General features: G+C 38.6%; 1 protein-coding gene across 2 annotated transcripts in view; it reads right to left on the reverse strand.

Moving 5' to 3' along the window:
• RNFT2 (ring finger protein, transmembrane 2) overlaps window positions 1–23508 on the reverse strand; it is a 926866-nt gene that overhangs the window by 318030 nt on the left and 585328 nt on the right. For both annotated transcript variants that reach the window (XM_044068253.1, XM_044068252.1), the window contains exon 7: window positions 17474–17623. In XM_044068253.1, the coding sequence (XP_043924188.1) occupies window positions 17474–17623 (150 nt within the window). The remainder of the gene's footprint in view (window positions 1–17473; window positions 17624–23508) is intronic.

A 23508-nucleotide genomic window follows, 5' to 3' on the forward strand; every position in this document is an offset into this window, starting at 1 on the left:
CACACAAAAAAATTAAATCATCTATATATCAATAATATGATTTTACATATTTTTTAAAAAATATTTTACTACAGATACATTCCTTTTCAACCAGTCCCATAAATATATTTGCATATATGGGTGCAAAAGGAGCACCCGTGGCAGTACCTTGGGTTTGATGATAAATCTGATTTTCAAAATAGAAAAAGTTATTCTCTAAGCAGAAATGAACTAAATCTAACACATGATGAGTTAAGGGGCTGTTCCCCATATAATGTAATAAGGCTTCTAAACCAAATAGATGTTTAATATTGGTATAAAGACTTCTTACATCCAAAGTTATCCAATACATATTTTTAGTCCACTTAATATGCCTATTTTTTTCTAAAAAATCAAAAGAGTCTTATGAAGGAAGTAGTATAACTTCCTTTAATATTACACCATGCAAAATAACTCCTAAATTATGTAGAAAATAGTTACTAGCAGATATTATAGGACGGCCTGGTGGATTCATACTATTCTTGTGTAATTTAGGCAAATAATAGAAGAAAGCAGGACTTGTTTCTTTAACCAACAATTTATTATCCACATCTTTCTCTATCCAACAACCTAATCTGAGACCCTTACGAATCAATGACATATAATTATTTTTAGCTTGTTTAATTACACTAACATTAACTTTTTTATATATTGTTTCATCACCCAAAAGATCCATACACATTTTTAAATATTGCGTATAATGAAGTATGACTATTTTGTTACCCTTGTCCGAAGGTTTAATTACCAACTCTCTTTGTGTAGCAAAATCAGACAAGGATAACCATTCCTGCTTAGACAAATTATATTCTATTTGTTTAAAATTAAAATTTTTAAATAACATTTCAATTTCAAACTGTAGCATAGTAAAAAACTTTTTTAAACCCTCATGTGTAAATGGTGGCATAAACTTGCTTGTACAATCTACAGCCGTAGTGTCAATCAAACAATAAGCATTCAGATTACTTTCACATGAAACAAAAGAATCAGATGAATCTGTATCAGAGATAGAATTTTCAACACTAGAAATTTCATCATAATCTAACTGATCTACAATATTATTAATAAACTGATATTCAAAATAAAACCACAAATGCAACTGCCTAATAAATTTATACATTTCTATTTTACATTCATGTAACTTTGGAATGACAGTGGGTACAAATTTCAAACCACAGTTCAAAGCACTCAATAAATATTCATTTACAGAGTAACCCAAAATGTTTACAATGTTACCGCATACATGAAGAACATCAGTACCATCTGGTTCTCTTATTACCCCGCCATTGTTTATATTGTCCATTTCTCTGTTGTTCGCAGTCTGGATATCCTCTCTTCTGTGGACGATTATTGGCCCCTTCACCACGAAAATTATCATATAGATAGCGTTCATTCATAGGAGATGGTAAAGGTGGAAAATTATGGGAGTTATCGCTGTTGTTATCCCGTCTTTCACCATCTTGATTAAACGTTTCTATGCTGTTACTACTACATAGTCTCTCTCTCAAAACGTCCGCCCCCACATTAAGGTGAACTTTAGAGTGTGACCTTTCATTCGTTGGTTTAAAAAACGCTGTTCCCCTTTCAAAGTCACGAATATCTCTGTTAATTTTATACATCTTTTGTTCCAACAATTTCTTCTCATAAACATTAAGTTTATCCTGAATATCACGCAAACAGGACTCCATACGAGCCCTTTCTAGCACAGTCATTAGGTTAGTACACACATTAGAAATTTCCTTCTTAATGTCAGCTAACTTAATAATGTCTCTTTCTATGAGAATACTAATCCATTCTCTAGAACATAAAAAAGCAGCTTTTTCCCATCTTTGCTTAAAAAATTTTTCCTCGGAAGAGGTCAAATCAAAAGGTTGTGTAGGAAATTTGATTGCCCTGAGACCACATGATGATACATTTCTCTGCATTCAGTTTGAGACCATAACTAATACAACAGTTGTTGGACTGTGTTAGACCCTCCTGGAGTATACTGACATCATTTGGGGATTCAACGATTGCACCTAGTTTGTAGTTGTCTGCAAACTTGGTCAGCCACAACTCCTTAGTTTTAACCTGAACTTCTGAGAAATATATACCAATCAGCAGGAGGCCCAGCACTGACCCTTGTGGCATCCCACTGGTAACAGGTCTGCTGGTTGATGTGGAGTCACCTACTTTGATAGTGTGTCCAGTTTGTGAACCAGTTGGCAACCCATCTTACAATAAAGAGGTTTAAATTCAGTTTGCTAAGTTTATCTGTAATGCCTGAATATGGGATTGTGTTGAAAGCCTTTGCCAAGTCGAAGTATGCTGTCTGCACAGATGTACCGTCGTCAATGGCCTTGGTCACATTTTCAAAGAAATCCACCAGACTTAACAGGCAGGATCTGCCCTTCACAAAGCCAAATTGGGCAGGATCCAGGGTTTGGAGGTCACTTATGTCTTTATTTATCAGGTCCATAAAGATACATTCCATGGTCTTACAGATGAGGCTGGTCAGGTTTATGGGTCTGTAATTCCTTGGGTCTGTTGCTAGGCCACCTTTGAAGGAGGGGAATAACTGTTGCTGTTCTCTATTTTGCAAGCACAAAGCCTGCGGTTAGGCTATGATTGAAAAGGGTACTTAGTGGTGATGTTAGTTCAGGTTTTAGCCTGTTTAGAAGACAGCCTGAGATGACATCTGGTCCCATAGAGGCTGTGTTTTTTGCCTTGGATAAGGCTTTGAGGGCCTGCTCTTTAGATATGTATGGTAGAGTGGGAGTTTGGGGTAAGGTTTGTTGTATGTTAGGAGGGGATAAGGCAGTGAAATTTTCTCCAAACCTATCCGCTAGTAGGGTTGCTATCTCTGTGGGGTCAGTGTGTGTGATACCATTGGCAACTAGTTCTGCACATGCTTGGGTCCTATTCTTTAGGTTATGAATGTAGCTGTAAAAGGCCTTATGGTTATCCTTGGCTGTACTTGCTAAGTTTCTCTCAAAGGAGCCATTGGAGGATTTGATAAGTTGTCTTATTTGCCTGTTGAGGCTAAGGAGGTTGCTTTTCCATTGTTAGGGCATCGCCTTTGTTTTCTTGGACAACAACTTTTTGCATTTATTGTAAAGTTTATTGATGCTGGATGTCCACCATGGCAGTTTGTTTTTACTTGGGGCTCTGGTTTTAATTCTTTCTGGTATGGCCAAGTTTATACACTTATGCATGTGATTGTACAGGGCTTTAGTGTAAGCTTTGGCATAATTACCACTTCCAGCTTGGAGTGGGGCTTGGAATGCATTTATACTTTCACCTAGGAGGGTACAGATTGCCTTGGTGAAGTTTTTTAGTCTGACTTCACCTTTTATGAGTTCTGGTTTTAGTGGCAGGTTTAAGGTAACTGATTTGTGGTCAGTTTTAACTAATGAGGGTTTGAAAGTTGTGGCAGTCCATCTGTTTGACATGCTGGTGAGGACCAAATCCAGAATGTTTGTTCCCCTTGTCGGGGTATGGACAAGGGACAAGAATATGTGAATTATGTTCAGAGATTACTGGGCAATGGGAGATTAGTGAGATACCAAGGAAATTCTGGAGCTTCTTTTGGCTAGTACCAACCTATGAACATGTCAATATCCCAAGGGATTTTATGGCTATGATACAGGCTTTTACACATCAAACTTTCACAGGTTGCCCTGTTCATTAATAACAAAGTTGCCAAACCAGGAGAAAATTTGTGATTTCCCATCCACTGGTCAAAGTTAAATTTGAACAGGGTTAGAGATGAGCTTTGCTTCACATGGATACAAAGTCTGTTCCAGAGAAGTGGTGATCTTTGAGACACATACCAGCCCCTCCAATATGTCCTGTTTATGTTGCAGACACATTTAAGTACTTAGAATGGATATTGCTGATGTTATTTGTTTTGCAGATGTGAAACAAATCCATCATTGTGAGATCAGAGGATGCCTTGAAGGCTAGGCATAGTTTGCCATGTAGCATTCTGCAGAAGACAGTGTATGGATACAGCTTTGAGATGGTTCACATTGGATATTATGTTTAATCCCTGTATTATTTTTGTGAGGAACCTCTGTGTCCTCTCAAGCTGTTGCAAGTGACTGATCAGGCCAAAGGGTGTGTTGTACTTGATGACTGGTCTGATGAGAGTCAAGTACAGCAGAACAATTACCTCCTTGGACCTGGATGCCATGCCCTTACTTATAAGTTGTGCAATGTAAAATGATCTTCTCTCCACAGTAGGCATTTGGTGGTCATCAGTGAGGTTACTGTCAACATGTGTCCTCCGATTATTGGCAACTGTGCCTACTTTTAGGGGGGTGATTTCCAGGGGTGGCCTTCTTTCCAAAAGGTACTATTATGCACTTTATTCACATTCCTTGTGTTACTATACAGTTAGTTATTGATAATGTCTAAAGCTATAGTTACATAACATACTGTTATAATGATAAATTAAAAAAGTATTTCAGATGAATTATATGTTTTACATACAGTTAATCAACGTATGATCAAGCAGTACCTCCTAGGATATGTGAAAGGCTCAAGGACTTTTATCAAAGTCTGTTACTGAATACTGTTGGAGGGGTTGCAAAAGTGCAATGAATAGAATATGGGGTGAGATTTGCTAAAGAAAGTTCCAACCTTGAAGTGTACCCCTCCACGAGGCACATTTGGAAGAAAAAAAAAATACCAGAGTCAATGTGTAAAGACACTGTCCTCAAAAAGAAAAATACTGAAATATAAGTTCTTTGGATGTGTTTTTTATTTATTTTTATTTATTTATTATTTGTTTCCCGGGGAAGTCTGACTGAGCAAGTTATCCATTTTTAGTAGAGGCCCAAGGAGAAAAGCTCCACATAGAAACAACATAACAGTAAGTAATATAAACAGCAAGTATTTTAAACACTAATGAAACAATCAGAGAAAATAAAGATCTAAAACATATATCATCACAGTTCAAGTTAGTAAAAAGCTCACAAGATCACACAGTAATGCATAATTTGACAGTTACACTTAGTAATGAAAAATCATTTGAGACAGTAGAATTTCCAGTGTTACAGTGTAAGACTTACTATACAGCAGCACTGCATCTCAGAAATGCCTGTTTGTTATACCTATAATCGTTATAATCCCATTGGTTCAGTCAATAAAAGAGATATAGTGAAAGTAGAGTGTGGGAAGAGAGGCGGGGGGGGGGGGGTGAGGGGGGGAGAAATTGGTTTAGCCTGGTGAGGAGCAGGAGCATAACCAGTTGTCATTTACATGGGACTTTAGCAGTTTTTTGAAGTGCGTTAGGTTTGCTGTGTTTAGTATGTTCTGGGGTGGAGTTCTATGATTTAGATACATAGTTAGAATACAATGAATCTCCGAAGCTATTGTTGGATTTAGTAATTTCGAGTAGTAATTTTTCAGAGGAACACAGAGTCCTGCTGTTGAGGTGGATTTGTACTAGGTTCTGTAGGGATGGACATTTATCGGGTAAGTGAATTATAGAATGGGTCCTGGTAAGTTGATTTAGGGTTAGTAGGTTTGGGAGCTCTACCCATTTGAGTTGTTTCAGAACAAGAAAATAATGGCTTCTATGGGGCAGGTCAGCAACAAATCTGGCTATCTTGTGGTAGCATGACTCAAGTTTACTTAAGTCTGATCTTTTGAGATTGGTAAATATAGGGGAGGTATAGAATAAGATAGATAGTAGGTGGGTCCTGATGATATCTTGTCTGGAAGAGTTGGTTACGAATGTCTTTATTCTGTAAAGAGAACCTAATTTAATGTGGGCCTTTTTGATGGTGTGAGATACATGTTTGTCAAATTTTAACTTCTCATCTAGAATTTTGCCAGCAGTGCTTGTTTTTACACTTTTGGGAGGCAAAGAGAATGACTCGAGGAGACACTTGTCAATGGGAGCGGCCTCTTCTTTTTACGGTACTAGGTAGGGAGGGAGCATGTTACTGATCTCAAGCCATTACCCTGTTACACCTACAGATTTATTAGCAGATGCTTTTGGTTGCTATGTGGAGGTGAAGGGCTATCTGGGTGTAACTGTGGTGACAATAAATGCAGGTTATATCTCACCCTGAACTATGCAGAGATAATTTAATTTAGGAGATGAATAAATGTGTAACAGCATTCAAAGTCTGAACTGTGATGTATAAAGGAGACTGACTGCAATACCATTGCTTTGTACGGTGAAGGTCAGATGGAGACGTAGAATATTGTCTGATCCCCATGTGGGAAAATATTTAGTAATATATAGAAAAATAATGGGTCTCATCTCAGTTTTGAATGTTAAGCTAAACTTCATGTAGTATATGTATTATTCAAAGATACTGTACCAAATTCTGACTAAGGCAAGAAATATATATATATACACACACACACACACACACACACACACACACACACACACACACACACACACACACACACACACACACACAGACACACACACACACATATATATATCTATGTATATCTATATATATGTAGATATATATATATATCTCTCTCTCTGTCTCTCTCTCTCTCTATATATATATATATATATATATATATATATATATATATATATATATATATATATATATATATATATATATATATATATATGAATGTGTTAGTACATCCTATAGTCATTTATTCATTTTGTATCACATTTTACTAGAATGTATGCAAACTATGGTGTCCTGAACCTTAGAGAAAAAAAAACAATGAAAAAGCTTGACAGGTTAACTCACTGTCTCCTCTTATAATATTATATAACATTTATTACAATCAATCATTCATTTAAATAGCTTCACCTGTTTAAAAGAATAAATACTGGCAGGGAAATTGTGACTTTCCACTTCTGAATGAATGCCTGCAATGCCCAGTCAGGACCGCCGATTGCACCCTCTAACAGTTTGCACCAGGGACAGCTGCCCCCTGCTCTCTGCCCTAGTTATGGCTCTAGCTAGAGAAATATCAAAATCGGTGGACAGTGATCTGTGTGGCTTTGTTAGTGATAGTAAAAACATTTAATAACATTTTAAGGACTGACATGTTGATGAGGACTGCTGCAAAGAAGGTGTATAATCCATTTGCTGTAGTAAGTCTTCATGCCAAGAAGGCCTTTGACGGACTGGAATGGTATTATCTGGTGCAAGTTCTATTTGAATTTGGCTTTTTACTAGAATTTGCAGATATGTTAAAGGCTATTTATTCAGAGCCAAAGGCCAAAGTTAAAATACATGTGGGCATGTCACTGGGTACAAGTATACTTACGGCAAACCAAAGAGGTTGCCATTGAGTATGAGATTTACAGACAGGAACCCGGTTAGGCTATACCCTGAGTTTGACAATACACACAGGAACTCAAAAAGGTTGTACATTGATAGAATACACACCAAACCCCATGAGGCTATCACCGAGTTTTAGAATGCAAAGAGGAACCCAACGAGATTGTGATGCAGTATGACAATACACAGAGGAACCCAATGAAGCTATCCGTCACTGAGTTTTAGAATACACAGGGGATCTCCACCAGGTTGTCAGTGCATATCAGAATACACACAGGAATCCACTGAAGCTGTGAACCCAAACAGGTTGTTAGTGATATGAGAATACATAGACAAACACAGTAAGGTTACCATTTAGTATTTTAACACACATAGGTTTCCAATGAGGCTGTCAGTGAGTTTGTGAACCCAAACAGGTTGTTAGTGATATGAGAATACATAGACAAACACAGTAAGGTTACCATTTAGTATTATAACACACATAGGTTTCCAATGAGGCTGTCAGTGAGTTTCAGAATATACTCACTGGCAGCCAACGAGGTTGTCGGTGAGAATGAGAATATTAAGAGTAGCCGAAAAGGGTTGTCAGAAATATGAATTTGCACAGAAAAATGCAATTAACTTATTAATGAAGATGAGAATACACTCAGGAGCCCAATGAGTTGACAGTGACTATACGAAAACACAGAGGAACCCAGCAAGATTTTCAATGGGCATTAGAATGCACAGATAAAACCAATGATATGAGAACAGCATACAGGAACCCAAAGATGTTGTCCATCATAATCAGTGCTCTTTGCACTTATCTACAGCTACTGGTTATTTTGGTTATGACATCTGATTTAAATGGCTATAAAATAAATGAAGGGTTTAAAATTCCAATGTTTGCAGATGAAGTGCTGATTGATCCAGACAAAGATATTTGTAGAAAATTTATGACGGTACTTATTGATGTGAACCTCCAAACATCTGAATTTCAGATGTTAGATGTTATAAAGTGCATGAAACAAAATGATTGCCGTAACAGTGAATTATGTCCTTTTGATTGTCACTGTTGAAGTGACAGCCCAACTCCATGTGCAAATATGGGAAAAAGGGGTTGTGGATGGATGGAGGATGAATATGTTAAGTATATGCGAATCTGGTTGGGGAATTCCTTCGACAAATCATTTAGCAGAATGTATGAAAACTTAAAATGCAGATTAAAAAGGAATTTCAGAGATGATAAAATGACATGGCTGAAGATGGATCAGAGGTTTTGGTTTATTTTATTTTATTTATTTAGGGTTGTAAGTGATAGTTTTTTATTCCAACATTATTAGTACTATTGCATATATTTCAAGCATTTCCAGCTCAGCTGCAGGGTCAGTACCTCTCAACCCCTTAGAGCAAGAAATCTGGACAAAGCTCCAAACAATAAGGGGATAAATGCCCAAAAATAGGGACACTTTCTAAATATTGCTCTTACAAACTTATAAAGTTGATAGAATAACAGCCTTTGCATTAGCATAAATTTTCTGAAGGATATGAAGTCTGAAAGTCAAATGTCTGCCATTATTTTCTGACTTCAATCTTCATTGATTTGCTGGTGATTTGCCAGAAAACCACAATTTTATAAGAAACAGACCAAAAATATTAGGCAAAAATCTGAACATTCTGCGAAAATCTGGACAGATGAGAGGCATATGATCACAATTACATTTGTGAAGAAGCAAATCTAGAGTATCATGGGACAAGATGATGATGTCAAAAGACTGAAGTGGATGAAATGTACCAGAAGCTGAGATACATCACAATGCACAGCAGGTTAAGGTAGTATACTTATTGTCAAGTCAAAATTATGATATAAAATGGTGAATACTTGTGCAACTGATAAGATAATAACATTTTCCTTGATGCACTTGATTCTGTTGCTCTGTCCAGAAAAATGTGAATCAAATCCAACTACGCCCCCTGGCTAACAAAACAAACCTGCTCAATCATGCACAAAACAGATTCTACCTGGAAAGCCTAGGCTAAAAACAAGTCCCCTCTCTTACTGCAGACATACAGAGAGCTCAGAAACTTGACTAAAAAACTTGTCAACAAAGACAAGGGAGCTTTTTTTCCTCTAACCAAAGTAGCCGACACAAAAATTATGGACCACCATCAACAACCTACTCCACCCAGGTAACCCCGCTACTCCCAACCCTTTTCCAAATAACACTGCTTCCGAAACTGCCTGCCTCCTTAACTATTTCATAGAAACTATTCAAAACTTCACACTTAGTACAGAAAACAGTAAATGCTTTTTTCGTTCCAACCAGTCCCAATTACTACAATTAAATCTCTCCTTAACAAAGTTAAACCCTGCTCTCCCTCAGCAGACCAACTACCCCCTCATTTCCTAAAAATAGCTGCACAATCCATTGCCTACTCTGTCTCTATTCTTATTAACCGTTCCATCTCAGAAGCCCTGTTCCCTGATATTTGGAAATCCTTCTATACTATCCCTCTTCACAAAGGCGGGAACTCTTCAGATCCCTCTAACTTTAGACCAATTGCTATCCTGTCCCCCTATCTAAAATCTTGGAAAATTGCATCCATGTTCAGCTACTCAAACACCTTCTCGATAACAGTCTCCTCACTCCTACCCAACAAGGCTTTAGGCCCCACCACAGCACCTCTACTGCATTACTATCATTTACCCAAATAATAGCTGAAGCCAGTGACAATAACCTCCTCATCACCAGTCTTTTCCTCAATCTTTCAAAGGCCTTTGATATTGTCTCTCAGTCTAGACTTCTAACTAAACTCACAGACCTACATCTCTCTACCTCCTCCAACAAATGGTTCTCTAGCTATCTCTCTGGCAGGCAGCAATCTGTCCACTGGCAAACTGTCTTCTCTCCATTCTTCCCTGTTAATACTGGAGTTCCCCATGGATCAATTCTGGGCCCACTCCTGTTTAATATATTCACTAATAAACTTCACTCTGCTACCAACCTCTCTGCACTTCTACAGTACGCTGATGACTCCACCCTCATTACCTCTGCCCACAACATCCCTGATCTACTAGCTCTCACTCAACAAACCTTTTCCTCTGTCCAAACCTGACTCTCTGATAACCAACTCATATTAAATCCCCCAAAAAAACAAAAAAAAAACAAACTCCTCCTCTTCCTCCATAAAACACTTGCCCAACACAAAGCCTCTTTCTCTGTAACCTCTCTCAACAGCACCATTATTAAACCTGAACCTCATAATAAACTACTTGGGTTATCATTGACGATAAATTAAAATTTTATATTCATAATTTGATATTCATATTCAACAAAGTATAAAAAAGACCCACCAGAAACTTGGACTTCTCTTTCGTAATCACAAATTTCTGTCACCCTCCTCCAAACCCTCCCTCTCTCAGGCCCTACTCCTACCCTGCCTTCTTTAAGCTGCCCGTGTTCTTACTCATGTTCAAACATCTGTTATCACTAAACTAGAGCAAACATATAACAAAATTGCCAGATTTGCCACCAGTCTTCCTTACAAATCTCACCACTGTCTTGCCCTTAATTCACTCCAATGGCCAGAATTCTCCAAACAGCTACTTATACCCCAGCTACATATTGCACCCTATATGAACCTTCATCCTGTCCCTCCATCTCCAATTTAGTCTCCTTCTATAACCCTCCCCTCATCAACTCCGTACTACCAGTAAACACCTCCTTCAGTTATATAAACCCAACAAAAACATTGGTAAGAGCCTTTACAAATACTCTGTAGGCCATGTTTGGAACTCACTCTCTCTCAACATAAGAAACATTCAGCGTAAATACCTGTTTAAGAAAGAACTTAAACTGTTTCTCCTGAAGACTTGGTCATGCCCTTGTCACACCCCCACTTGAACTAGTCTCCTCTCTTCCCATTGTATCTGCGTTTCCCTAGCAACTCTGTCCTCCTTGTACCTGCTCTAGCAAACTGTATTCATGCTGTACTCTGTGTGATATTCTCTGAACTTTTTAATTATTTGGCCTATGCTATATACTGTTCTCAAATTTTGGAAATTGTACTTGTTAACTGTTATTTTACCTATGCATTGTACTGCTGTGCACAATTTTTTTACTTGTACTATATTTCTGTGGCCCTACTTTAACATTTTGTAAATATCATAATTACTTGTATTATTTCTGGAGCTTTTCTCCTCGGGTCTCCTCTTGAAATGGGCCTCTGGCTCAGTTGAACTAACCCGGTTAACAAATGTTAATAAATACATACATACATACATACATAAATAAATAAATAAACTGTTCACAAAGAGGAAGGCATCATATTTGACAGACATGCCTATCGGGTGCTAAACATTTTGAAAATGGAAATCATATGATGTGAGACAGGATATGAGTTTCTTATGTACTCTACTAAGTAGGCAGGAGGTTGACTTTTGGATGAGACATTTGTTATTTATAAATGAAAGCAGGCTTAAAAGATGGTTAAAATTTGATAGACAGGAGAATGAAAGCAATTTTTTGAAAGCAAGTGAAGTGGAATAATGACTGATGCACTTGGCTGCAGGTACAACAGAAATACAGATAGTGGAGTATTTTGCAAATGTGATCATGCATGACTGATTAGACTAGCTCGACACACAGGTTTAATGGCTTTGTTAATAAAGGCTCTGATGTGAATTATGCCATTGCTACTTAAGGCCAGAGGTAATGTCCTACCTACAAGGAGATTGCTAAGTAGGGCATATAACGCACTGCGGGAGTTGGACTTAGCTGCTGAAGGAGTGATTGACAGAATCACATGAGAGATAATCTGATACCTTCATATCCTACTAAATCAAGACACTTTGAAATATTTCAATGGAAATGTCATCACAAACAGGGGGGTGACTGGCATAAAGGTTAATGTCTTAAACTCACAGCTGCAAAGTACAGGGTTTGATTATGACCTTAGATTATTGGCTAGGCTTAAAATGGCCCTTCTGGACACAGCCTAGTATTCACCCATGAATCTATGAACACTGCCCACAAACTGAGGAAGATGTTCCCATACCTGGATTCTCATAGCTGGCAAACTATCACAAGTACATATTCTTTCAATCAGGAGGTAGGATGGTTGCTCATTAACATATTTTAGTATCAACCTGCAACCCCACAGACAGACAGACAGACTTTACCTGGCTTTCTATAGAAACATAAGCAGACAAGAGATCATTCTATTTTCTTCTAGCTAACCCTGTTTTGCCCAAGATGCTATTCATCACCGAGATGCTGGCAAAGGCAGAACTGCACCCCCATACTAATGAAGCGTATTTCTGAGAATCCTGAGTTAGAAGTCAGTAACTGCAAAAAGGAATGATACATCATTAAACAACTCCGATCACACCATATAACCAAATTACAATATGTGATGTTGTTGCAACACCACCATCAGGAGGCCAAAATCCCATACAAAAGTTTAAAATTGGTAGATCCTGATTGTTTGCTTGTTTGTATATTTATTTATTTATTTAGCTAGTTCATTAGTTAGCTACCATTTGTTGAATGGGGTGGAACACTGATCCAGATGGACCATTTTCAGCCTCAGCCCAGGAAATGCAAGAACAAAGACATAGTAGACAAAAAGTAGTTTAGAGTACAGAGGACAAACAATATTAAGCATTTAAAAACATTGTAACTACATCATAGAAGAGTGCCTATTTTTTAATTTCTCTAAATGTTTTTGGTTTCTAACATGAAGATGGAAATGGATCCCACTCCTAAGTTTGGGTGTAATTAAAATGCATGAAATTAGTATTGCTTCAGGAACACAGTGGAAGCCTAACTAGTATCTAATATTTAACATGTGAGAACATTATGGCAACATATTAGAATCTATCTAGAAAAGCAGGAATCTATCTAATATCAAGTTATACACAATTGCATTTATAGAGATATTGTAGGCTCTTCTGGATTACAGTGACAGATAAGATGATAATACAACAGGGGGAAATGGGTCTTGCGCTGGTGGGGAAGTGGTGCAGAGTGGGATCGAGAGACAGTGTGGAATTGGATACAGGAAAGACAGATGGGATTGGGATCAGGGTTAAGCTAGCATGGAGTTCCTAAGAGATAAGATAAGAGATGAATGTAGGGAGAGCATAGTGGAGTTATGAAGTTAAGTAACGGTTTGTGAAGAAAAGCATTTACAAGCAGCTCTTGTATGTAAAAATTTCTTCAGCTGATGACTAAACTGAGGAAGGAGATGATGTCTCTTTGCTTTGAAAAGGTACATTCCTGAGAAGCTGTGGTCAGCGAAGTGAAGTTTTGAATGGGGTACAGAAGGAGAAAGAGGACTGTAATCTATGGTTGTAGGATGTGTCCTTTAAGTGAGTGGAAAATAAAGGAGTCTAGCAGTGGTGGTGCTGCGGTAGCATTGTCGCCTCAAAGTAAGATGCTGTCCGGTTCGATTCACAGTTAGAGCGTCTTCTGCGTGGAGACATGTGTGAATGGGCGTACCTTCGTTGGAGGTTGTGTGTCAGGGCTGGTAACTCGGCAAGTAAAAATCAACTACCAATCATTAGCGGGCTGGAGTTCCGCTGTGGCGACCCCTAACTGGGAAAAGCCGAAAGACACAGCAGCAGGTATAAGAGTTTGTGGATTAGGTAGGCTAGGGGGATTGTGCATCTTTTACTTTTGGGAAGCCATTTTGCTTTAATTAGGACTGAGCAATGTTGTGTTGGAAGGGGGCTAATGTGATGGATCTATATTTTTGACTGGATAGGGTTTGCAGAGCTGAGTGTTCTTTCTTTGAGACTTTCATCAAGTAACAAGAACTGTGATTCTTTTTCTGGTCCAGAAAAGTACAGTATTAATTCAGGTTTTGAAATGGTGGCATGAAATAATGCAAAGATTGGTCCAGTCAGGTGTCAAGGTATTTGAAGTATGGTGTGGTTCCCAAATGATCTTTAAAATTATACCTTACGGTCAAGTTTTGTGAGACTGGAGAGTTTTTGTCTTGTGCCAAAAATTGTGCTTTTATTTTTTATGTGTTCGGCATGAAGTTATTGTGTGACAGCCACAGTAATGATACATTTAGGTATTTTTCAGCTTGTCCTTTAATACTGTCTGCATACATAAGGATGGAGGTTTCAGGTAAGTGAGACGAGAGACTCTGTACTTAGGGTATTCTTTTTGAAGAGGGTCAGAGAGAGGATATGCTCCCTATTTGTACTTTAAAAGGTCTATCAATAAGGAAATTGTGGAATCAGGGGAGGCAGTCTTCGTTTATGCCTGATCTAAGAAGGTAGTTAAGGAGTAATCAATATTATATCAGTTAAAAGATTTTGGTGTGGTCTATAATGACTACACAGGTAAGGTGGCCTTTTTCCAAGCTCCTTAAAATGCCCTTGGCTAGTGCATACATAGCGGTGATGGTGCTTTTATCAGACCAAAGTCCATGTTGGTGTGGGGAAAGCACGCTGAATTTTTTGATGCAGTCTATGATCTGAGCAAAGAGGAGTTTTTCCAGAAGTTTTCCTAGGGTGGGAAGGACAGAGATTAGCCCAAAGCCTTTTTCATCTTTTGGGTTAGGGACTTTTGGTAGTGTTTTAATGATGGCTCCTTTCCATATAGTTGACAAAGTGTTGTTGGAGATGCATAAGTTGTGTAGGTAGAGGACAGGTGATACAATGTGTTCTTTACAGAGAATGATGAATCAAGAAAGTCAGTTATCTGAAGTTGGCGGAGCATCTGAAAGTGTTTCAGCCACAGCTTTTAGGATATCCTTGGTGGTTTGGTAATAACCCACTCCAATATCACAATCATTAGTCTTCCATGCAAAGCAGACGCTGGTTTATCATGCCAATCAGATGTTGTTCCAGCACCCCACAGAAATGCAAAAGAAGGACAGGAGACACCAAGCAACAGACAAGTGTGATGAAACTAGCTGAGAAAATAAGGGCCGATGCATCTAATGCTCCAGACTCTCTAATGTTCATTATAATTCATATCAAAGTTTTATATCACATGACACAGCTATGTTTGACTTTTAGCAATGCTTATCAAAAGATAAAAAGGAAGTCAAAATAAAACAATGAAAAAGTGCATGGTCCTCCTATGAATGAACTGCTAATGAAGACTGATAATTCAAGTATGCCCTTAGACGGCTGGAGTAGAGAGGCTGGTGGAAATATGGCTGCTTACTTGTAAATAATAGTGAGATGTTTGTACTAAATATGATATAGGGGGTTGGGGGAGCACCCAACAGCCCACTATTAATACTTAGCTTGTTAAATGTGCTCTGTGCCTCAATTTTACCTTTGCCAAAAAGATTCCCTCTCAACAAGACTGCCTTCTTCCTCATGCATACGTTATACAAAATGCTGCCCTCAAGAAAAGCAGGCAGTACTGTAAACCAAATTTCTCAGTCTCTTGAGGCAAGAGACTATATTTAAACCTGGGCAATGTATACGTTTTCATGTTGTTCAGAGCTTCTTGGTTCTCCATGTGCAATGATAGGTCACATTATTAATACCAGTGTGCCTGATTATAAAGTCTGTTTTTTATGGCATCCCAGATCCTTTTCTGTCATCTCCTTCATCCTCCACTGACTCTAGTGCAAACCATCAGGAAATAGCACAGTGTTTGTAGTGGGGGAGTATCTTCCTTAATATTGCACATGCAATATTCTAGCCTATAGAAACAGGCATGATTTTTGCTAAGGGCATTTCTCATAAACAGCGAGGCCCTCATTTAGCTTTCCCCAAGTCTACACAGTCAGCAATTCACGACCTAATTATGAGACAAGGCAGCTGGCCATCACATCTCTCAAATCCATCCATACATCCATCCATCCTCAACCCCTTTTTCCACTTTGCACATGGGGTTGGGGTGTCACTTCAGCAGTGACAATCATCTCGAGCCAAGGTTTACACCACTGGGTTAGCCCTGTCACGGTGTCCTCATAAAATTTGTGTTTATCTAGCAAATAAATCATTGAGGACTGAAGTCACTAAATAATGGCATACATTTGAGTTTCAGATATCATCTCCTTCAGAAATGCATGCTAACATAAATCCTATTACTCTATCAACTTTCTGACTTTATAAGAGCATTGTTTAAAATCTGCTCCTATTTTTGGGCCTTTATCCCCCATTATTTTAGGCTTTGTTCAGATTTCTTGCATTAAGAATTTGAGAGTTATGCTGCCATATGAAGTTCAATCCACCATATGACCTGGCCATTCTGATGCCAGACTTACTATCAGAATACAGGTCACTAATGGTGGAGACAGATGATATGACCCTGTGCTGAACTGCTGGCTATATCCACAAGTCCCCATTGCCACCTGATTTCTGTTTTTTTTTTTTACAAAAATGTCAGTTTCCTCCAAGTCTCATACAGTGGTCTTCCCCAAAAACTCCCAAGCCACAACATCGTCTCACATCCTCTGTACCTCATCTGCTGACCTTTTCCTCTAACCTAGTGATCCTCTCTGAACTATGTTCCTTTAAACAGTCCCTCACCTACACTGGGATATGTTTTGCCTAATTACCTTTCTGAAGGAGTTGTTTTTGGTTAGTGTTTACAGGTGGATGGGGTGCTTACTCTACAGAACCGCACTGTATCATTGTTAGGTGTTGTTATACCAGGAACCACTGTGCAACCATTGTAATGCACTCCAATCAGGAACCTCTGTATACATGCAGTTATGCATTTCACAGTGTGGCTATTTAGGATTGACACTTATCCACAGCCTACACCATACCTCTCGTGTACCTCATTAAAAATAACATACCTCATTTGGGGTCTTAAAAAGTTCAAGTTCCTCAAAGTTCCACATTGAAAGGGTCTGTCACATATTCAGTGTTAGAAATGTTTTAACTGATATCCATAGTAAATAGAAATTAATTATATTAATTCATTAAAATATATTTTTTATAAGTAAAACCAGCATGTTTTAGCCATCCTATGACCTTCCTAGATGAAGTTGTTAATAAGCCATTAGAATGTGTTCCACATTTTGCCCATTTGTTCCACATTATGAGGGTTAGTGTTCCTCATTTTGGAGATGGAAGGTTGAGAGCTATGGCCTACAGCACCACCACCACATGACATATGTGTAAATCCCAGCAAACAACTTTGCGCTTTCCTTAACTGTTACTGTAACTGTAGCTCATAGCTACTGAACAGATATATCAGACAAAATATGAATTGTATCACACTTGCACTTACCTTACAAAGACTGTAGAGTATTATGAGTACACCTCCCACGAAGTAACTGCTGGATGGATCTTCACCCACAATGTACTTGTACCACAGCTGGATGGGAACTAGTGAGCGAAACAGCTGACTTGCTTCCTCTATTAGTAAGTAAAACTTACTCTGCAGAAAGAAAAATGCAATCAAAAGACAAAGACTAAAGCACCGTGTTCAGATTAAAATTAGACAAGTTACTCTTAAGGTACCTTATAGCGTCATAAATTGCTTTAGGACACAAGAAATTAGGCAACAGATGTTAAAAAACAAAAACATCTTCAGCAAACAGATACCGGATCTTTATCTCTCACTTATAAAAGTACCAAAGTTAATGGTCTTATGTGCATATACCAAGTCATGTCAGTTCCACACACAACTGCAGAATATGCTGGTCTAAGAATCTTTTCTGAGCTGTATTATGAAATAAAAGACTGGCTTACAGTAATAAAGTAAATTTGAAAGGAAATAATAAGCATGTGATGCTCTGTGAGTTTCTGTGAAGTCTTCTTAACTGACACTATCTGTAAAAAAAACTCCAGAGACAAGCATAAACCGACAGTGACATAGCCAACAGCATGCACAGAAGAAGATAAAGGAGATGGGAGTCCTAACAAGCAGCTTAAAGCCACGTCTGCAATGCAAATGTGCAAGTGCTAAGATCTGGTGGAATACTGTGACAGTGAGTGCCAGACAGAAGGCAGCAACTGAATAGATATACATACTAAGGATCATAGATCCACTTGTAGATGGAGTACAGACTGCATTATCAGGAAGACATAAAATGAAAAAATACAAAACAGCAGCAGACCCGGCAGAAAGGTGCTCTAAATATAATGCAGTAAAAAGACAATCACCCAGTCAAGGAAATGATGAATACTACTAATATATATATATATATATATATATATATATATATATATATATATATATATATATTCAATGTCATGAAAGTTAAACTTAGAACAGGAAGCACATAGAAGCACATAGATGATGGAAGGGGAAGAGGGTGAAAGAAACAGAAGACAGGAAGGTGCTCAGGCAGAAGACAAAAGGTAGTAAGAGATGCAAAACACAGCAGAGGAACAAACAAGGGTAACTTGGACCGCAGCTAGGTAGTTTTATTCTGCAGTGAGTTGGGTAGGAAGATGGAGGTGCAAGCAGGGGTATAGAATGGGTAGGTTCATAGTGGTGGTATAACAGAAACATGGGCAAATGACAACAGTGGTGGAACATGGAGGTGCTTGGGCACAAGTGTTTCAGGAATGATGCAGAAAGAGACAAGGCATTAAATGAAAGGTCATCAAGAAAAAAAAAACAATAAATCAGAAAACAGGTAAAGATGCAAACAGATTAGATGCACTAGCCATTAAGGCAAAGGAAGAGGTGAGAGTTGGTGCAATGATACGGTGTGCCCTCCAACTGACACACCAAGAGAGAAGAATGACAGACTGGAGGTGAGAATTGTGCAGTGGGGTAGAAAGAATGGGATAATACACTGGTGAAGCTACATCTAACAGGAACAAACTGAAAGATTCAGAGCAGCAAGACACAGTGGAAACAGGAGTTGACCCAAGGCCTTGCCGCATAAGTTGTTCAACCACATACTGCAGGACTATATCAGAAACAACAGAATTCTGGACATGGTCCTAACCAGTGCAGAAGGTGTCACAGATGCCCAAGTTAAGGCACCACCATTAGCTAACACAATTCATGTTGCCTGTTTTAAACTAGTAGGAAGACTGTAAATCATAAATCTCATCTTGAGCTGTTACTGCTCATGGGTAAACTAACTGCAGGGAAGAAGTGACTGAGAAAAGTAAATGGACAGAAGAATCAGATGGAAGTAAATACTTTTTAAAACTGAAACTTGTTTTATAATTTTGATGTTATATTACACTTGTAAAAACACAAAACAGCACTGCATAGTATGTACTGCAAAGTTAGTGTAAACATAAGGGGTGCTTTCAATGAATATTGAATAGTATGACAATAATAAGTTGCTCTACATTTAAAAGGAAATTATTTCCTTAAGATTTTACATTGTATCCAGAATAGGAAGGATTAAAAAGTAGTAGGGAAAAATCAAACGTTGTTTTATATAGCTGTGAATGGCCATTTAACAGCATAAATAAGACAGCAAAATGGTATTACTATATTTCTCAATATGTACACAGGTAAACAATAAGAATACTGTATGTGGATAAACTCAAGGGGACTACTTTCTAAAGTTAAATCAGCTTAAAATGAGATTGTCTTCGTTTGCCTGTATTTATCCCTTTATGAGTTAAAAACAGCATTAAGGAAGAAGAGAAAATCATTTTTAAAATGATGTTGACTGGAAACAAACTGCAAAGCTTGCTCAGAAACTACTATTAACAGATATGCTGAAGAGCATACTAGGATATAAAAAGGTTGCATATGTTAAACAAGTATTCTATTCCTATACGTAGGAAGGATACCATGCTAAAAAGGAGGTTATGAATTAAAAGGAATGTGAGGAGAAATGGAAGCTTCACTATCCAGATGTTGAAAGGTCTTTCAAAGAATGCAAAAAATGAATAAGGTTCAGCAACTGGATTCAGTACCACCAAGGGTTCTGAGGTAAAGGGGTGGTGCTCTATCTGCTGCATTTGTATTCCTTGTGTTGTTTTTACAATTATTATAGGCTGGAGAGGATTTCAATGGCTGGAAGGTGATCAGTGTATTTGTACTTTATAAAAGAGAGGAGATAAAATAAGCAGCCAGAGAACAGGAGGGATGAAAATCAATTTGTTTTGGCATCATTTCATGGTACAACAATATAAATTACATTAAAACGGGTAAATTATGTGTTTGACAAAATAGAAGGTCTATAAGAAAAGTGGAAAATGGTGTGGTATTTCAAAAGCTAAGAATACCTGACTCTCCAAGAATGAAACACAGTTACCACAGGTTGAAAGTAAGAACAATTATGCCCAAGAACTAGAAATGTTGGTTTAGTAATTCCATATTTTGGAATTCTGAGCTTTGTAGAATTATGTAACTCATGCATGGGTTTACATGAGGATGATTGCCTCTGCCTAATTTAATACAGTTCAGTTACTCTGTAACTACAAAAAGCAATGCTAGCAAATGAATGCATGTAGCTTACTCTGACTTTAGAAAATACTCTGATAATATGTCACACAACACACTGATTCAGAGGGGATACATGGACTGAAAGCAGAATAGTTAATTGGATTTTGAAATGGGTCCAGGTTAAAAGGCAATCAGAATGCAATTGGAGATGAAAGGAATTGAAAGTAATTTTGCACAAGGGCTATATTACATTTTGTCTTGTGTTGGACATCTCAGGCGAGTACTGAGAAAGTTGCAGATAATACAAAGTAGGTAAATTGACTTTAAAAAATAAATACATATAATGAAAAAAGGGTTGACTGCAAAAGGGCTTGTATGGAAGTGGAAGGACAGACTGTATATAAGGTTTACCTACAAACAATATGTTAATTAAGCAATAACCAATGGGTGGGTGTGGGTATATTGAGGATTTACCCACAGTTGGCGTAGTTTGATCACAAGGGAAAAGCCTGACTGACCAAAAGCCAACTGTGGGTAAATCTTCACAGACCCACGGGTCAGTTATTGCTATTATACAATGACATTATTTAAGAAAGAAACTACTTACCTTTCTTTAATAATGTCTTTGTATAATGGTGCTGTGGTGTTCCTCTGCAATGTTTCCGCATTTTTCTGTGTTTGTTGATGTACTGCGCATGCGTATAGGGCTTATGTTCCCACTCTTGCACAGTACATCAGTGCTGTGGAAAATAACCAGAGAAAGGAAGATCTCTGTTGCATTTTTTTTTTTTAATTATAAACTCTGGACAGTTTAGAGGTAAGAGAGAAACAGGGCAGATATATAAGGAAAATCAAGTATGTTTCTTAAGTTTTGCAGAACGTACCTGATTTTCCTTGTATTTACTCTGCCCTCCATGCACACCTCTTAACCTCTTATGACAGAAGGGATGCTGGATGGTCTTCTTCAGATGTAGCACAACTGAGCGGCCAAATTCTTCTACTAATACTTGGTACAGATGCATACGTCTCAACTGTCCAGATTTTTGCCTCATATTTTTGGTCTGTTCCTCATAAAATTTGTGGTTTTCCGATAAATCACTGAAGACACTGGTAAGATCAGACCATAAACTAATCTCACTGGATATTCAAATCCCGACCCCACCCCCTGCCCAGAAAACCACAGTGAAAAACTTCTCTAAAGCAAATTTCACACTCCTCAAAACCGAGGTGGAATCCTTCAAAGCCCCCGGGCCTGTGGAAAATACAGCCCAGACCGCAGAATCTTTTATAAACGCATTCTATGAACACCTTTAGGAATGCAAGGATCATGCGATCCCAAATAAAAACAAGACCCAATCTTCCAAAGGCAGACGTCCTGTCTGGTGGACCCCAGCCATAAACAAACTATACAATAGAAGGAGGAAGATACTAAATGATAGAGCAAAATCCCAAAAAGGGAAGGCATCACTGATCAGTATTAGCAAAAAACTACGGGCACTCATAAAATTGTCTAAGGCCAGCTTCGAGAGAAAAATTGCACAGGACACTAAGGATAATCACAAGGCTTTCTTTAGTTATGTTAGGAACCTGGGTGGTAATTCCCAGATATGCTCAGAATTAGTCCAAAATGACAAAAAATACACCGAACCCACAGACATTGCCAACATCCTAGCTGACAGGTTCAGCGCAAACTTCTCCCCTCCCCACCAAAGGGCAAATATCTATCCCAGCAGAGTGCTGCCCCCTGACATCTCAGATGCTCAGGTAAGAGCCGCCCTCTCCAAAGCAAAAAACACAGCATCAATGGGACCAGACGGTGTCCCGGGCTGCGTCCTACATGAACTCCAAGAAGAGCTAAACCCAAACATAAAACTACTGTTCAATCTCAGCCTTACTACAGGATATGTACCCAAAGAGTGGCATACAGCAACAGTGGTCCCTCTCCATAAAGGTGGTGCTTCAACGGATCCTGGAAACTATCGCCCCATAAGCCTGACTAGCTTGGTCTGCAAAGCTATGGAAAGGATCATCATGGACCTCATAAATAAAGATATTGGGGACCTACAGACCCTGGATCCTACCCAGTTCGGCTTTGTTAAGGGCAGATCCTGCCTCTTAAACCTGGTTGATTTCTTTGAAACAGTCACCAAGGCCATTGACGAGGGGAAGGTGGTCCACACAGCCTACCTGGACCTCGCAAAAGCCTTCGATACAATACCCCACTCGGGCATTACAGATAAGCTCACCAGCTTAAATATAAACCCCTATGTCACTAGATGGATTGCAAACTGGCTCAAGGACAGAACCCACATGCTTAGAAATGCTGGAGCCATGTCAGACTCCAAACCAGTTACAAGTGGTGTCCCACAAGGCTCAAGTCCTGGGACCTCTCTTGTTCGGTATATATTTCTCGGAGGTACAGGCCAACAAGGAAGGACTGCGGCTGACCAAGTTCGCAGATGACTGCAAACTGGGCACCATAATCGACTCTCCAGCCGACACAAGCATCCTCCAATAGGGCCTCATAGAAACAGACAACTGGTGCCAGAGCCATGGCCTCAAGCTAAATGCCAAAAAGTGTATAGTCATCCCCTTTGGCAAAAACAAAGTGCCCACAAATTACCACATAGGTGGTAATCCATTAAGTACAGAAGAAGTAATTAGGGACCTGGGGACCCAAGTTGATAGCAATCTCTCATTTGACAACCACGTGGCCAAAGTGGTTAGAAAAACATTTTATATAGCCCACCTAATCATGAAGGGATTCACATCTAGATCAGGGGAGGTCATTGTGCCTCTTTACTCATCCCTCATCAGGCCCATAATTGAGTACAATGCCCCTTTTGGGATGTACCTTACCAGACACCTGCAGCAACTGGAAAGACCCCAAAAGTACCTCACCAATTGGATCAAAGGGCTCAAACAGATGCCATATGCTGCCCGGTTAAAGAAAC

Source organism: Protopterus annectens, chromosome 4.part0 (assembly GCF_019279795.1).
Source record: "Protopterus annectens isolate FY-2018-M chromosome 4.part0, PAN1.0, whole genome shotgun sequence".
Lineage (NCBI taxonomy): Eukaryota > Metazoa > Chordata > Ceratodontiformes > Protopteridae > Protopterus > Protopterus annectens.